The sequence below is a fragment of the Lepidochelys olivacea genome (genome assembly GCF_965140295.1).
Source record: "Lepidochelys olivacea isolate rLepOli2 genome assembly, chromosome: 1".
Classification (NCBI taxonomy): Eukaryota; Metazoa; Chordata; order Testudines; family Cheloniidae; genus Lepidochelys; species Lepidochelys olivacea.
The window spans coordinates 49,873,955-49,891,093 of NC_140411.1; the positions used below are offsets into that span (position 1 = coordinate 49,873,955).

At 41.9% G+C, this 17,139-nt stretch overlaps 1 protein-coding gene across 5 annotated transcripts in view; it reads right to left on the reverse strand.

Annotated features, from left to right (window-relative positions):
• Positions 1-266: 266 nt before the first annotated feature.
• Positions 267-17,139, reverse strand: part of LOC311514312 (NEDD4-binding protein 2-like 2) — a 107,608-nt gene continuing 90,735 nt past the window's right edge. For 4 of the 5 annotated variants that reach the window (XM_084616811.1, XM_084616812.1, XM_084616813.1 and 1 more), the window contains 3 exons: positions 15,437-15,482; positions 12,779-12,977; positions 267-1,294 (listed from right to left, as the gene is read on the reverse strand). In XM_084616811.1, coding sequence (XP_084472937.1) covers positions 12,802-12,977; positions 15,437-15,482 — 222 coding nt within the window. In that variant the 3' untranslated portion in view covers positions 267-1,294; positions 12,779-12,801. Of the gene's footprint in view, positions 1,295-12,778; positions 12,978-15,436; positions 15,483-17,139 lie in introns of those variants that run through there. The other variant, XR_014709868.1, reaches the window with a different exon arrangement.

Genomic DNA, 17,139 nt, shown 5'->3' on the forward strand with positions numbered 1-17,139 from the left:
AGCTAACCGTTACCCCAGGTGCGCTGAGACGGCTGCAGCGCCTGCAAAAAAAAAAAGGGGGAAAGAGGGGGCGCGGCTCGTAGCATCGGGGTCCTCCCAGGGCTGTGCCCGTCAAGGCACCGTGCGAGAGCCCAGTGTCTGACCACGGCCCCGCCTGATCTGCTGTAGTGAGTCGCTAAAGGAGCGGCGATCCTGTGACATCTGTTTCAGACCCGCCCCCCTGCCCCGCCCCCACCAAAACCAGTTGCGATGGTCAGTGTTTGACAGTTTAGCACGTGACAAAATTTGCCTTCTCGGCTGGCCTGGTTGCCTGAACGGGGCGGCCTTTCCCTTGCCAGCCCTGTAAATGGATTTTTTTTTTCTACACAAGTTTATTTTTGGGCTCATATGATGCCAGGCTGACTGATGTCCTGGGTTGATGGCAAAACTTAGGGTTTCTTTAATCGACCAAAGGGGACTGTACCTTTGGCAGCTGTTATTTTGGCTCTATCTAGCATCCTTGTCCTTTTTCAGGTTCCCCACTTGTGTGTAAAATATGGATCACTACAGATCTAATGTTTGATTATCTGGGTACATTGCAGTAAACATGAACAAGAAAAGGTTAAGTATTTGTGGCACAAGGAACAGGGAGGAGAGACGGATGAAGACTTGCTCCATTTAGTATCATAAGGAGGCAAGGGATGAAAACAATTAGTAACAGGGAATAGGAGAAAACAGAAGTATAAAGGATAAATCATCTAACTTGCCACAAACACAAGACTTATAAAGGGACACCAGCAGTGAAGACACATATTCCACTCTGCAAATGCATTGTTACCATCAAACCATTACCTTCTAATGCATATAGCAAATATTTCTGTGTTCCGGTAATGAATTAGATCCAGGAGTCTAAAGTTTACAGTTTATATAGACAACAGATCCCTCCCCTTCCTTTGGTTTGTAAACACAGAAATCAGTCAATGTGGAAATCTTTTTGGTATTTTTGCTTCAGACTAAACATTCGGAAAAACAATCTCCTTTATTTTCAGTCTCTCTGTGCCATAGAAGGATGAGTAAAAGAAGTATGGATATCAAGTGACTTCTGAAAGTGGCCATTTGACAATCAAAAATTATTAGTTTTTTTATTTCAAAACCAGAATGGGTGGCTATGTGGATATAAGCCTAAGGATTACTGAGGGTCATGGATTCAGCACCAAATTCTACAGTGAATACTTCTTCCAGGTTCTTCCTTACATTTATAACACTTGATTGTAAACTGAGGTCCTTCCATGATGGTGCCACGCTTGATAAATTTCTGTAATATAAAAGAAGAGAGCCTGCTGAAGCATCATAACCACCAATAACCAATGCAGATTTTAAAAATACTAACTGTTGTAAACATTGTTTCAATATTGCCACATCCCATCTTATGACTAAAGGAGAGTATTAGAGAATAATTGTTCACCTCCAGTCCCTGATAAAGGGATCTATTTCCTTCTCAGTTTTAGCAGTTTGATTTTCATTCCTCCTTTTGAAGGAGGTACAAAGAGGGATTTTGAAGGCTTAGCCGTGGTCTACGCTACGGGGTAGGTCGAATTTAGCCACATTAGGTCGATTTTAAAATTAACGCGTCTACACAACCAACCCCATTCCATCGACTAAAGGGCTCTTAAAATCGACTTCTGTACTCCTCCCCTGCAAGGGGAGTAGCACTAAAATCAACCTTGCTGGATCGCATTTGGGGTAGTGCAGATGCAATTAGACAGTATTGGCCTCCGGGAGCTATCCCAGAGTGCTCCAATGTGACCGCTCTGGACAGCACTTTTAACTCCGATGCACTAGCCAGGTACACAGTAAAAGCCCAGGGAAATTTTGAATTTCATTTCCTGTTTGGTCAGCGTGGTGAGCTCAGCAGCACAGGTGACCATGCAGTCCGCCCAGAATCGCAAATGAGCTCTAGCATGGACCGAAAGGGAGACACTGGATCTGATTGCTGTATGGGGAGAAGAATCTGTGCAGGCTGAACTCCGATCAAAAAGAAGAAATGCTAATATATATGCCAAAATCGTACAGGGCATGGTGAAGAGAGGCTACAACAGGGACACACAGCAGTGCCGTGTGAAAGTTAAGCTCAGGCAAACCTACCAAAAGACAAAGGAGGCAAACTGTCGCTCTGGGTCAGAGCCCCATAGATGCCGCTTCTATGATCAGCTGCATGGCTTTATAGGCGGGGACCCTACTACTATCCCACCACTGTCTGTGGACACCTGCAAGGGGGGACTCTCATGCAACAAGGAGGATTTTGCAGATGAGGAAGACGAGGAGGAGGAGATGAATGCGCAGCAGGCAAGCAGTGAATCAGTTCTCCCCAACAGCCAGGACCTTTTCATCACCCTTTCAATACCCTCCCAAGTTGGGATCCCTAACCCTGAAGCTGGAGAAGGCATCTCTGGTGAGTGCACATTTGTAACTACAGTACAGGGTTTAAAAGCAATAGTGTTTAATGTTTGATTTGCCCTGAAGAATTGGGATGCATCTGCGGCCAGTACAGCCACTGGAAAAGTCTGTTAACGTGTCTGGGGATGGAGTGAGAATCTTCTAGGGACATCTCCATGAAGCTCTCGTGGAGGTACTCTGAAAGCCTCTGCCTTATTTTGTCCTCCATGGTAGGACACTTTACCACACCAAGCCAGTAGCAAGTAGTCTGGAATCATTGCAGGACAAAACATGGCAGCGAATGGTCTTGGGTTTTGGTCGCATTCAAGCAACATTCGGTCTTTATCTTTCTGTGTTAGCCTCAGGAGAGTGATATCATTCACGGTCACCTGGTTTAAATAGGGGAATTTTTATAAGGGAACAGTAAAAGGACCACGTTCATGCTGGGTTGTTTGCACTTGGCTAAAAGGGATCATCCTGGAGAATAGCCATGCGGCGCGGGGAGGGGTGAAGGGATCATCCCAGAGAATATCCACGTGGCAGGAGGACGGGTGAAGGGATCATCTCAGAGAATAGCCATGTGGTGGCGTGAGGGGAGGTGTGTGCTGCACATCCACCTGAAAACCGCAGCCCCTCCGGTGAAACCCAACCAGCATAGCTTGCTATGGGAAAGGATGGCACTGCAGTTTGAAACCATTCCCACATGTTATGAAGGTGGAAGAAGCCAACCCCGTGTACCAAAAGGCTTACCATGGCTGCCTGGAAACCAAATTCTGTTGCCCAGCTGTGTGTGATGTGTCACCATACCGGCAGGTGCTCAATATGAAAGGCAAAATGTGACCTTGTACCTAAAGCACATGTGCTGTGAATTGCTTGATTCACTGTGAAAGAGTCTTCCTTTTGTTCTCAGAAATGTATCATCTTAAATTTTACTCTGCCTTTTTATCTCCCCCCAGGTGCAAATGTTTCTATGCTCCCCCATCATCTCCGTCCCTGAAGTTATTGCAGATTAGAAAGCAAAAAAAATGCACTCGTGATGACATGTTTTCCGAGCTCATGCAGTCCTCCTGCACTGATAGGGCACAGCTTAATGCATGGAGGCATTCAGTGGCAGAGGCCAGGAAAGCATTAAGTGAGTGCGAAGAGCAGAGGCAGGAGGCGATGCTGAGGCTAATGGGGGAGCAAACGGACATGATGAAGCATCTGTTGGAGCTGCAGGAAAGCCAACAAGAACATAGACCCCCGCTGCCTCCATGGTATAACCGCCTGCCCTCCTACCCAAGTTCCATATCCTCCTCACCCAGACACTCAAGAACGTGGGGGGTGGAGGGAGGAGGAGGCTCTGGGCACCCAGCCACTCCACTCCAGAGGATGGCCCAAGCAACAGAAGGCTGTCATTCAAATAGTTTTGATTTGTAGCGTGGCTACAATAAGCAATGTGGCCTTGTCCTCCTGCACCCCACCCGGGCTACCTTGTCAGTTATCTCACTTTTTTTAAAAAAATTAATAAAGAAAGAATGCATGGTTTCAAAACAATAGTTACTTTATTTTCTTTGCCAGCTGTGATCGAAGCGGGGAGGGTGGTTGGCTTACAGGGAATTAAAATCAACAAAGGGGGCAGGTTTGCAGCAAGAACACACACACACACACAGCTGTGACACCGTAGCCTGGCCAGTCATGAAACTGGTTTTCAAAACCTCTCTGATGCGTAGCATGTCTAGCTGTGCTCTTCTAACTGCCCTGGTGTCTGGCTGCTCAAAATCAGCCACCAAGAGATTTGCCTCAACCTCCCGCCCCACCATAAACATCTCTCCTTTACTCTCACAGATATTATGGAGCACACAGCAAGCAGCAATAACCATGGGAATGTTGGTTTCGCTGAGGTCTAACCGAGTCAGCAAACAGCGCCAGCGAGCTTTTAAATGTCCAAAGGCACATTCTACCACCATTCTCCACTTGCTCAACCTGTAGTTGAACTGCTCCTTACTACTGTCCATGCTGCCTGTGTACGGCTTCATGAGCCATGGGAGCAAGGGGTAGGCTGGGTCCTCAAGGATAACTATTGGCATTTCAACATCCCCAACGGTAATTTTCTGGTCTGAGAAGTAAGTCCCTTCTTGCAACTGCTCGAACAGCCCTGAGTTCCTAAAGATGCGAGTGTCATGCACCTTTCCCGGCCATCCCACGTTGATGTCGGTGAAAAGTCCCTTGTGATCCACCAATGCTTGCAGCACCATTGAGAAGTACCCCTTGCGGTTGACGTACTGGTTGGCAAGGTGGTCCGGTGCCATGATAGGGATGTGTGTTCTGTCTATTGCCCCACCACAGTTAGGGAACCCCACTGCAGTAAAGCCATCCAGTATGACCTGCACATTTCCCAGAGTCACTACCCTGGACAGCAGAACATCAGTGATTGCACTGGCTACTTGGATTACAGCAGTCCCCACAGTAGACTTGCCCACTCCAAATTCATTCCTGGCTGACCGGTAGCAATCAGGCTTTGAAGCTTCCACAGGGCTATCGCCACTCGCTTCTTAACTGTCAGGGCAGCTCTCATCTTGGTATTCCTGCACTTCAGGGCAGGGGAAAGCAACTCACAAAGTTCAAGGAAAGTGGCCTTATGCATGCAAAAGTGTCGCAGCCACTGTAAATCATCCCATACCTGCAACACTATGCTGTCCCACCAGTCTGTGCTTGTTTGCCGGGCCCAGAATCGGCGTTCCACTATATAAGCCAGCCCCATGGCCACCATGATGTCCCAATTGCCACAGCCCATGCTTTCAGAAACGTCTGTGTCCATGTCCTCATCACAATTGTCCTCTTAGCCCGGTTCTGCACATACTCCAGGATAATGCGCGAGGTGTTTACAATGCTCACAACTGCAGAGGTGAGCTGAGCAGGCTCCATGCTTGCCGTGGTATGGCGTCTGCATGGGTAACCCAAGAAAAAAGGCGCAAAATGATTGTCTGCTGTTGCTTTCACGGAGGGAGGGGCGACTGAGGACATGTACCCAAAACCACCCTCAACAATGTTTTTGCCCCATCAGGCATTGGGAGCTTAACCCAGAATTCCAATGGGCAGCAGAGACTGCTGGAACTGTGGGATAGCTACCCAGAGTGCACCACTCCATAAGTCGATGATGGCCATAGTACTGAGGACACACTCCGCTGACTTTATGCGCTTAGTGGAGACATACACAATCGACTGTATAAAATCGATTTCTAAAAATTGACTTCTTTAAAATCGACCTAATTTTGTAGTGTAAACATACCCTTAGAAAATAAATGAAGTGGAGAGTAGAAAAGGTGGGAAGACTGAAAAGAATATAGAGGAAGGGAAGATAGGAAGACAATGTCAGAGCTGGAGCAAGACAAGGAGCTAGACATCATGAAGAATCAAAAACAAGAATAGGAATAAAGGATAACAATACTTAAAATGAATTTAAAATTTCACCAATATTACTTCAATCATAGCTAAGCTTCAGAAACTGATTTCAAGTACAAACTTTTCTTTTTTTCTGTTAAATTTATATGGAACCTGATTGTCCTCTATAAAAAAGTCTGAGGAATTCTGTGGAAGATATCTACAATTTCTTAAGCTCTTCTAAGTAGATACAAGCCTGTATTCTATATAACTCTTATGTCTCCTATCAATTATTTCCTCTCTTTTTGAAGTCAAATGTGACGCTGGGCTCTATTGGTAAACATTGTACAAGGGAGTTCTTTCTTCACATTTGTCCAATCTCTGCGTATATTTAAACAAATAATTTTATTTTAACAAAGGGGGTAGTATTCTCCTTCATTTGAGCTTTAGTTCTAGCATAAAATGTCTAATAGTCTAAAGATCTATTTTGTTTTGTGTAGAGGTTTTGCATTTAATGATGAGAAGAGACTGTTTATGGCTAGCTCTCTGTTGCTCATAAAAGCACTGACTATCCACATGTCTATGGTACTAGCATACCTTTCTCTGCAGACTGTTACAGTTTTATCTTATGCTGAATAATAATAGAGTGTAAATTAAAGGTTATACCAACATGGGAAAGATTCAGTAAACTAGAAATGTAATCTGTGGATATCTGTATACTCACTACATATCACAGTTCTTACAAAGTAATACAGTAAAAGCTGTTTTATTTGGCATGTTGGGGGAATGGGGAATGCCAGTAAGTGAAAAATGCCTATTAACTAAAAGGGAGGGAGTTTGGGTGTGGGAGGGGATGCAGCTCGTGTGCTCTGGTAGGAAGTTTGGGTGTGGGAGGGGACTCGGAGCAGTGGGTTGGGGTACAGGAGGGGGTGCGGGATGCTAGATCCATGGGCGCTCACCTCGGGCGGCTCCCCGCAAGTGGTGACCTGTTCCGGCTGCTCTGAGGCAGAGGCACGGCAGGCAGCTCTGTGCGCTGCCTCCACCCACATGCACTGCCCCTGCAGCTCCCATTGGCTATGGTTCCCCACCAATGGGAGCTGCGGAGTACTTGGGGCGGGGCAGCACAGGGAGCCGCCTGCCACACCTCTACCTAGGAGCAGCGAGGACAGGTCGTCACTTGCAAGGAGCCACCCAAGATGAGTGCCCCCCCATATCCGGCACCCCGCACCCCAACCCCCTGCTAGTCCCATGCCAACCAGAGTATAAACCAGAATTTCAATGAAGATCAGAAATGCCAGTTTATAGAGCTTTCCGGTTGGTGAAGTGCCAGACAAAATAGCTTTTACTACATATATTTAATAGATTATACTTCCCACTAAAGTTAGAGAACTGGACACTTAATATTTTACTCACCTGTCCAAAAAGAACATTAAGTTTTCATTATAATTGTGATAAAATGTGAGCTGGATCCAGACCTGAAGAAGAGCTCTGTGTAAGCTCGAAAGTTTCTCTCTCTCACCATCAATAAATATCAATAAAAGATATTTTATTGTTAAATAAAGCAAGTTGAAGTATGGGATGGAAGAACTGACTATAAGGTGGATAGAAAGCTGGCTAGATCATCGGGCTCAATGGGTAGTGATCAATGGCTCCATATCTAGTTGGCAGCCGGTATCAAGCGGAGTGCCCCAAGGGTCGGTCCTGGGGCCAGTTTTGTTCAATATCTTTATTAATGATCTGGAGGATGGCGTGGATTGCACCCTCAGCAAGTTTGCAGATGACACTAAACTGGGAGGAGTGGTAGATATGCTGGAGGATAGGGATAGGATACAGAGTGACCGAGACAAGTGAGAGGATTGGGCCAAAAGAAATCTGATGAGGTTCAACAAGGACAAGTGCAGAGTCCTGCACTTAGGACGGAAGAATCCCATGCACTGCTACAGGCTAAGGACTGGGTGGCTAGGCAACAGTTCTGCAGAAAAGGACCTAGGGGTGACAGTGGATGAGAAGCTGGATATGAGTCAACAGTGTGCCCTTGTTGCCAAGAAGGCTAATGGCATTTTGGGCTGTATAAGTAGGAGCATTGCCAGCAGATCGAGGGACGTGATCATTCCCCTCTATTCGGCATTGGTTAGGCCTCATCTGGAGTACTGTGCCCCACACTACAAGAAGGATGTGGAAAAATTGGAAACAGTCTAGCGGAGGGCAACAAAAATGATTAGGGGGGCTGGAGCACATGACTTATTAGGAGAGGCTAAGGGAACTGGGATTATTTAGTCTGCAGAAGAGGAGAATTAGGGGGGATTTCATAACTGCTTTCAACTACCTGAAAGGGGGTTCCAAAGAGGATGGATCTAGACTGTTCTCAGTGGTAGCAGATGACAGAACAAGGAGTAATGGTCTCAAGTTGCAGTGGGGGAGGTTTAGGTTGGATATTAGGAAAAACTTTTTCACTAGGAGGGTGGGGAAGCACTGGAATGGGTTACCTAGGGAGGTAATGGAATCTCCTTCCTTTGAGGTTTTTAAGGTCAGGCTTGACAAAGCCCTGGCTGGGATGATTTAGTTGGGGATTGGTCCTGCTTTGCGCAGGGGGTTGGACTAGATGACCTCCTGAGGTCCTTTCCAACCATGATATTCAATGATTCTATGATTCTATATTACCTCACCCACCCTGTCTCTTAATATCCTGTGACCAACATGACTACAACAACTCTGCAAATTACACCATCCCTGAGAGGTATTTGTCTCATCTGTCCTTAAAAACTTCCAGTGACAGTGATTTCACAACCTCCCTTGGTACTTAACTATCTTTATAGTTGGAAACTTTTCTTCTAATACCTAACCTAAATCTCCCCTCCTGCAGATTAAGCCCTTTAATTCTTGTCATACGTTCTGTGGACATGAAGAACAATTGATCACCATCCTCTTTATAACAGTTTTTAACATATGTGAAGACTGTTACCAGGTCTCCCCTCAGTCTTCTTCTCTCAGGACTAAACATGCCCAGTTTATTTAACCTTTCCTCACAGGTCAGGTTTTCTAAACCTTTTATCTTTTTTATTGCTCTCCTCTGGACTCCTCCAATTTGTCCACATCTTTCTTAGTGTGGCATCCAAAATTGGATATAGTACTCACTAGTGCCAAGTAGAATGGGACAATTACCTCTTGTGCCTTACATATGATACTCCATTAATACATCCCAGAACAATATTAGCCTTTTTTGCAGCTGCATCACATTGTTGGCTCATATTCATTCTGTAATCCACTAAAACCCCCTGATTCTTTTCAGCAGTACTTCTCACTAACAAGTTATTCCCCATTTTGTACTTGTACATTTAATTTTAACTTCCTAAATGTAGTACTTTGGACTTACGTTTATTGAATTTATTCTTGCTGATTTCAGACCAATTCTCCAATTTATCAAGGTCATTTTGAATTCTAATCCTGTCTCCCAAAGCACCCCTTCCCATCTTGGTGTCATCCACACATTTTATAAGCAAACTCTCTACTCCATTAGCCTAGTAATTAATGAAAATGGAGAATACTACCAAACACAGGACAGATCCCTGTGGGAACCCACTAGGTATGTCCTCCCATTTTGACAGTGAACCATTGATAACTATGCTTTGAATATGGTCTTTCAGCCAGTTGTTCACCCACCTTGTAGTGATTTAATCTAAACAGTATTTTGATAGCTTGCTTATGATTATATCACATGGGGCTGTGTCAAAAGCCTTACTAAAATCAAGATATATCACATCTATTGTTCTCCCCCCCCGGCCCCCATTAGACCAGTTACCCTGTCAAAGAACAAAATTAGATTGGTTAGACGTTATTTGTTCTTGACAAATCCATGTTGGCTATTACACTATTATCCTCTAGTCTAGACTTGCAAATTGATTGTTTAATAATTTGTTCCCAGGATCTTTCCAGTTATCAAAGTTAGGCTAACTAGTCTATAATTCCCCAGGTCCTCCTTCTGCCCCTTTCTAAAATAGATGCTACGTTTGCCTTTATCCAGTCCTCAGGGATCTCATCTGTCCTTCATGAGTTATCAAAGGCCATTGCTAATGGTTCTGAGATTGCTTCATCTAGTTTCTTAAGTACCCTAGGGTAAATTTCATCAGTCTCTACCAACTTGAATATATCTAACTTACCTAAATATTCTTCTACTGTTCTTCCCTGGCTTGTGTTCCTTCCCCCTTGCTGTTAATGTTATTTGTGCTAAGCAGCTGGTCACTATTAACTGTTTCAGTGAAAACTGAAGCAAAATAGGTATTAAACACCTCAGCCTTCTTGATGTCATCTGTTATTAGCTTCTTTCCCGCTAAGTAGTGGACCTATACTTTCTTTTGTCTTTTTCTTGCTCCTAATATATTTATAGAGCCTCTTTTTTTTTTTTTACCTTCTATGTCCCTTGCTAGATGTAACTCATTTTGTGCTTTAGCATTTATGATTTTGTCTCTACATGTTTGCTCTGTTCTTTTGTATTCAATCCTTAGCAATTTGTCCATGTTTCCATAAGCTACTTGGACTTTCACACCCTTTCCCTTCCCTACTTATCTTCTTTCATTCACAATCAAGATGTTGTACCCTGCCGCTGATTGGCTTATGATCCTGGCCTCATTGCCCACTTCTTAAATTTTCAAATAAGCACTTTTGTGCTTTCTTCTATGGTGCCCCTCACACTTGGGAGGGGCTGCCCATAAAATCCAGAAAATTAACTCATTATCCTCATTCAGAACTCTGCTTAAAACTCTCTTTTTCTATAATGCCTGCAAAAAAACTGGACAATGCTTAGGTTGCTGGTGTGCTAAGACCATTCCCTATCATCTTGACCAATACTGTCTTATTGTTTCTTTGTATTCACCTGTCTGTTGTTTCTTGTCTTAGACTGCAAGCTCTTTGGGGCAGGGACCTTCTTTTTGTCAATGTTTGTACAGCACCTAGCATAATAGGGTCCTCATCCCTGATTACAGCTTCTAACTACTATGGTAATACAAACTAATAAATAAAACACTTGTTTCCATTGATCTACGGATGCTTATTTCAGTAGCAGTTTTGATCATAGTCATTTGCCTATTCCCCAGAACAAGTTATTCAACCACTGATTTGTTGTCAATGTTTTGAGAAGGAATTCTTACAAAAATGTTGTCTCTTAACCAGAAACAAACCATGTTCTGGGAGACATATGTGTGCAAAGAGGAGCAGAGAGACACAAATGTATTCATTTAGACAAAAACACACAAGCTATTAAAGGAAGGAAGCACCACCACTTGGCAAACAGATTTATATTAAACTGAACTTTGCTAGAAATATTTATAACATGTTTCTCAAAAATATACTGACTGTGATGATAGCATTAGCACTGCATTCAACTGCATTGTGTAATTTAAAGAGGTTACAGTGGAAATTCCCAGGAGTCTTCGCCTCTGTGAAATTTATTTTTAAAATACCTGACATTTGGTGAAATATGGTCCATTTCAAGATTTTTATATTTCAGAGTATTTTTTTAAAAGCCTCCAGAATGTCACTTCTGACTGGATTACTTTATTAGCATCCACTGGGGAGGTGGGAAATGTGTGATTTCTTGAGAGGGAGAGAGATTACCCCCACCTCCCTTCAAACCGATGGCAACATTTTAACAACAGGCTCCTGTGAGCCCCTCAGAGCTAGTTCTCACACACATCCCTGCGTATCTCATACACATTCAGTACTCTCACATGTATGTTTAAGTAATTAGAACTTAATTTATAAGTAATTATACCTGACTATGCATTCTTAAAAGCAGATCTTTCACACTATTGAGTTCAAAATGGCAGAATGAAAAATAACACAATCACCAACAACTCAAATGTTATTAGACTCCTTCTTTCACCATTTGATGACATGATCACGTGTTGGATTTGTCACTGTCTATATTTATATGCATAATTTTAAAAACCCCAAAGAGGTTAATTAAACCATGTTTACTCCATTCTGAGTAAATGTGAAGATACTTCAACTAAGAACTTACTGAACATCCATCCACATACAGTCTGATAGGTAGGATGTATAGTATTACAAGAGAGGCATTGAATTGTAAAAAATAACCACCTTAGTTCATTTGGAATATCACACCCCAAATTTACTCTGTCATTATAATGATATTCATTACATTTTAGGACTTCTATTTAAACCAACATTTTTTTTTTGGGGAGCTTGGAAATTTTTTTCTCCCCACACTCATAATGTTCACACATACCTTCATAAACACAGACATACACAAAACAGAAATAAGGTTAATTCTGTATTGCTTAGAAATATAGTAACATAAACAAGTTTAATGGTTAAGATATCAGCCAGTGTCCTGTCCTACAAAACATGGGTTAGAGAAATATCATCTAGGAAAATATCAGATAATTATTTGGAATAGTTAGAATTAAAAGGATTGAAGAAATGAATCTCCTAGCCTCTGGATCACGAGACACAGTATATGTTGTTCGTTAGCACGAGTTAATGTTAGGTAGAGGTGGTTGAGATTTTTTCGGTAAAACATTTTTCATCAGAAAATACGTTGAATCATATGAGTTTCAATTAAACTTTTATCAGGAAGGTTTCTCAGGTCCAAGATGGAATTTCTGGTCAAAAGGAGAAAGTGAAATTCCCCACCCAAAATAGCCAATAGGCTGGTGGCTAGGGCATTCTCCTGAAATTTGGGAGATCCTCCGCTCTGCCTGGAAAGAACTTTAACCTGGGTCTCCCATATCCCAGGTGAGTACCCTAAACACCAGGCTATAGCTATTCTGGGATGGGTCTCTCTCAGTCTCTCCTGTTGGAGCTGTTCCACTTTCTATAAATAATTAAATATTTACTTATAGTAAAGTCATAGGTGCTTACAAACAGGATGAGCTGTTAGTATTTTTTAAATCATTTTATTATAAATGAATGGAATAATCTTTGTTTTTCAGCTGTTTAGACCAGCATTATCCATAAGAATGACAGTTTTATAAAATGTTACCTTTATCTTCATGTTGACTTCTTCTATTTAAGATGACATTCAAGATTGGTTGATATGTTATACAAGTGCTTGTTGTCTGGATAAGTCACGGAGTTCTCTTCTACTACATGTTGATATAGGTTTGTTTCTGGAAGGGTTTCAGAAGATTCTTGACTCTTTTGGCAATCTTTATTTGTATTCTCCACAGTTTTGGCACCAACTAAAAAAATATGATTGTAATTTGCCAAATGACACCCAAAGTATAATTTATATAGTTTGTCATTTTTATTTGTCAAGATTATTTACAGAACAAGATTATTGCCCTAGAAAACTACAAATGTTACCAATTTTACACACAAAATATTTAATCTAGTTTGTTGGATTTTTCAGCTGTGCCCTGACAATTACACACATTCCCTACTGGTCTGACTCTCTCTTGGCTCTCCAGCAAATTAACTTCCAAGGCAAGAGCTACAGGGTATGTCTATACTGCAATTAAACACCTGTGGCTGGCACGTGTCAGCTGAATTTGGTTCAAAGAGCTCGGGCTAAGGGGCTCTTTAACTGAGGTGTAGACGTTTGGCCTCAGGCTGGAATTCAGGCTCTGGAACACCACAAGGGGGGAGGATCACAGAGCCTAAGCCCAAACTTCTACACTGCAATTAAACAGCCCCTTATACCGAGCCCTGTGAGCCTAAATCAGCTGACACAGGCCAGATTTGGGAGTTTAATTGCAGTGTAGACATACCCTCAGTCTCTCTTTCCCACTGGATCTGTCCCCAACTTCAGACACCAAGTTATCTGTCATTCTCCAGGAAACAATTATATCATGCATTTCCAACAATTTTAGAAGGCCTTATGCCAACTTGTGCAATTATATTAAACACCAAAAGCTGTTCCCTAGATGTGATTATTCTCCTATGGTATAGTATTTTAGAACACATACATACAGTATATGAAGTAGTGTGCATTACCAGATGCTGCTGCAGCAGATACCTTTAGGAAAAGGCTGCCAGCAGGGTATTCTCCACTGCCTTCAGAGATCTTATGGGCTAGAGTGAGAGGATAGATGCAGCTGGTGATTACAGAGGGAGGCTGCTGGAAGCCAGCCCTCCCACTGAAGACAGCAGAATTGTGGGATGGATGCTTTTGATGCTCCCAGTCCCCAAAGTAATAGGACATTGACTGGAAGTCAGTCATGACCCACCCATCCTAAGAAATGAAAATCAGTTTGAGGCAACTGGAAACATGCTCCTGCCATCTGAACACTACAGGATTCCTTCACCCAACATAGCTTTTGATGGTTCTCATCAAACCTCACTTTCCTCCGAGGCCTAGGAGCCTGATCCATTGAGGTGCTGGTCGTCTTCAATTCCCACTGAATTCAACGAGAGTTGATGACCCCCAACGCTTCACAGATAAAATCTACGACAACATGTTTTCCACTTTGTAGCCCGATATATAGATTATGTATTATTATATTGATTACCTAAGAATTCCCAGTTATCACTTTAAGGGTTGACAGGCTCTTGTCCCAAGGTCAGGCCCAGTATTATTAAAATTACTATATAGTTGGGACCCCCAACGTTCACAATTGCAACACACACACAATCGGAACTCTTCTATATTTCCAAATAGTTTATTAATACATTTAGCAAAGTCACAAACACTCTAACTCAGTAAGGGAGATAGAGAGACTACAGAATGTACATCTGAATATCCATATACTCACACCATCCCTTGCAGGATGACCTGAAATGTTAGCCATTATCTTCCTCATCACCATAACCTGCCTCCTCACCACTAGTGGTCATCATTCTGGTCCCTACCAAGGGCTACATTTCTCTCTCCTACTGCCCACGGACTAGCATGCAACTTCTATAATACGTTATGCTGATGCCACTATATCTAATGTATAATCAGTAGGGGTTTTCCCCCTTTTCCTTATGTGTATTTCCTCATCCTACTAATGTTGAGGTGTCCTCTTTCTGTAGGTTAGTATACTGATACATGTAACTACAATTTCAACTCATGATCATATCCGCCATCACTTGCTTAAGCAGATCTGGGGTTATTACTTCCATGCTCCTTGTGGTAGCACTTACTGGAACATTCTACCTCCTACCATTGAACAAGCGATCCTTAGTTCCTAAAATCTAAAGGTAACCATTAATCTATGCCAAGGGTTACAGCCTACTTAACCACACTTATACTAGCTTATGCTTCAGCTAATGTCTTACAGGATATAGGATACTGTATGCTTCTTGCATTACAGCTGAATATAATGAAAGCAGCTAAATGTAATTAAGGCAAGGCAGTGAATATAGTAAAGGAAAGCCTATGCACTACAACTTTCAGCTTCATCCGAATTGGATTCAAGTAAAATTATTCGATTCATTTAATAAGAAAAACTGTTAAGTTGGAGAATTTCAAATCACAAGTGAGGAAATTCAAAATTGTGTCCCACAGCAGCTGTAACTCCGCCACATTGTATGTATACTGTATATGGAGGCATACATTTAATACCATACACTACAGTACAAAATCCTGCACGTGCACAAGAAGTAGTTACAGACACTATGGACACAGTAACTTTCAACTTATTTACTTCTACATTAACTGATTGTTGCACTGAATAAATAACGTTTACATTCTTTTTGTTCACGAAGTTATACTTACCAGCCAAGGAATTCCCATTCTGTAATCCATTCTTTTTCTGTTTCCTCTAAAAACAAATAAAATAAGCAATAATAAAGGAGAGAAGAAGAAAAAGAAAATCTATATGATGCTGGGGGGGATTGAGTAATCAGTGTACAGAACAAATTCTATATTATATTACATAAGTTTTTAAACTGTATTTACAAGGCTTTTGTCCTTTTCATCACACTATCCTGTATTATCTCCTAAAAATTGCCTCCATAAAACAACAGCTCTAGTAATAGGCTATCCTTTCATTGAGAAGTGACAAACAAAAGGTTAAGAAATATAAAAAATTATTTCAGAAATATGATTCAGTCCAACTATGGACTAAACTACTCTGGTATAAACAGTATACAAATATGTAATATTGAAATATGAAACTATGTTTACATTCACACTTACAGCTCTGCATTGTCCTACTTTATCAATTATGGGGTATTTCCTAACATGTGAAATTATACTGTACCCTCAACCAGTAGAGAATGCCTGCATGTTCAAATATGTATATAGTGGGACAAACATTCTAAGAGGGCCAAACCCAGCCTCTGTTTTGCATGCATATTATTGGATCACACATATGTGAAGGCACATGTGACAGTCTATCACTTGTGCACGCAAGTGACGGGTTTTGCATATGTAAATTCTATCAACTGTAAGTGCCAATGACAATGCTCAAAGTATGGATATAGATATCCATGCATGCAGAGGCTACTTTCTGAAAGTTTGGAAACAGTATATAAATATATGTATACATACAGGGCCCCATCCTAAAAATCATCTTCACCCAAACTTCTGTTTAAATGAGAGAGGTTCTAAGTATGCACAGAGATCTGACACAGCCCTAGACAGTTTGCTCCTCTAAGGAAATTTCAGTGTGTGCATTACTTTCCCCTACCCATCCAGCTATTCTATCTCATTTTACAATTATTTAAAACAACACTAGCATTAAACTTTTTTAAAATGTACTGTGTTCCCTGTCCATTCTTTTTTCCTTTCCCTACTTTTTCCTTTCCATTGCCTAGCTATCTTGGCATAACTTTTCTTTTTTAATTCTGTTTCCCCTTAAACTTATTTTTAGAGTATAATTTTTCTGATTTCCCTTGTCTCCCTTAATTCATTCCTCCACCATTCACACATACACCTTATACATTATCCCATCAATCAAATTCTCCCTTATATACCCTCCAAGCACATGAATTTTATTAAAGCTAATGTTAAAAAAATTATATAATACATGGGTTGAGAAAAGAGTGTCTGTACATTTGGGTATAGTGCTTAGATTATCCACAATTACAAAGTTTGTTTTTAAAGTCGTAAGATACATATAATTGCCCTCATCAGTCATATAAGCTAGATCTGCCCCCCTGAAGTCACTTCCAGTTTCTATGAGTCTAAGCTCATTCACCTCCTCCCCTCAACACACTTAGGGTGATTTCTTCTTATCTATCCCCACAAGGGAGGAAGGTTTGGAGAAAGGCTCTTTTTTTCTTCACCAATACAGGGGAGTGGCACTGAGCTGGGTCTCTGAACGGAGTGCACTGACAGAGTGTGAAACAATTACAGTTTCTGACCAGACAAAGTAAGCTAAGTCACAGTCAGCCACTCAGCACATACTCTGAGCATTTTTGCTTGAAGTGATGGGTAAGGAACTGCAGATACTGGGGGTGGGGTCTGATTAGAGG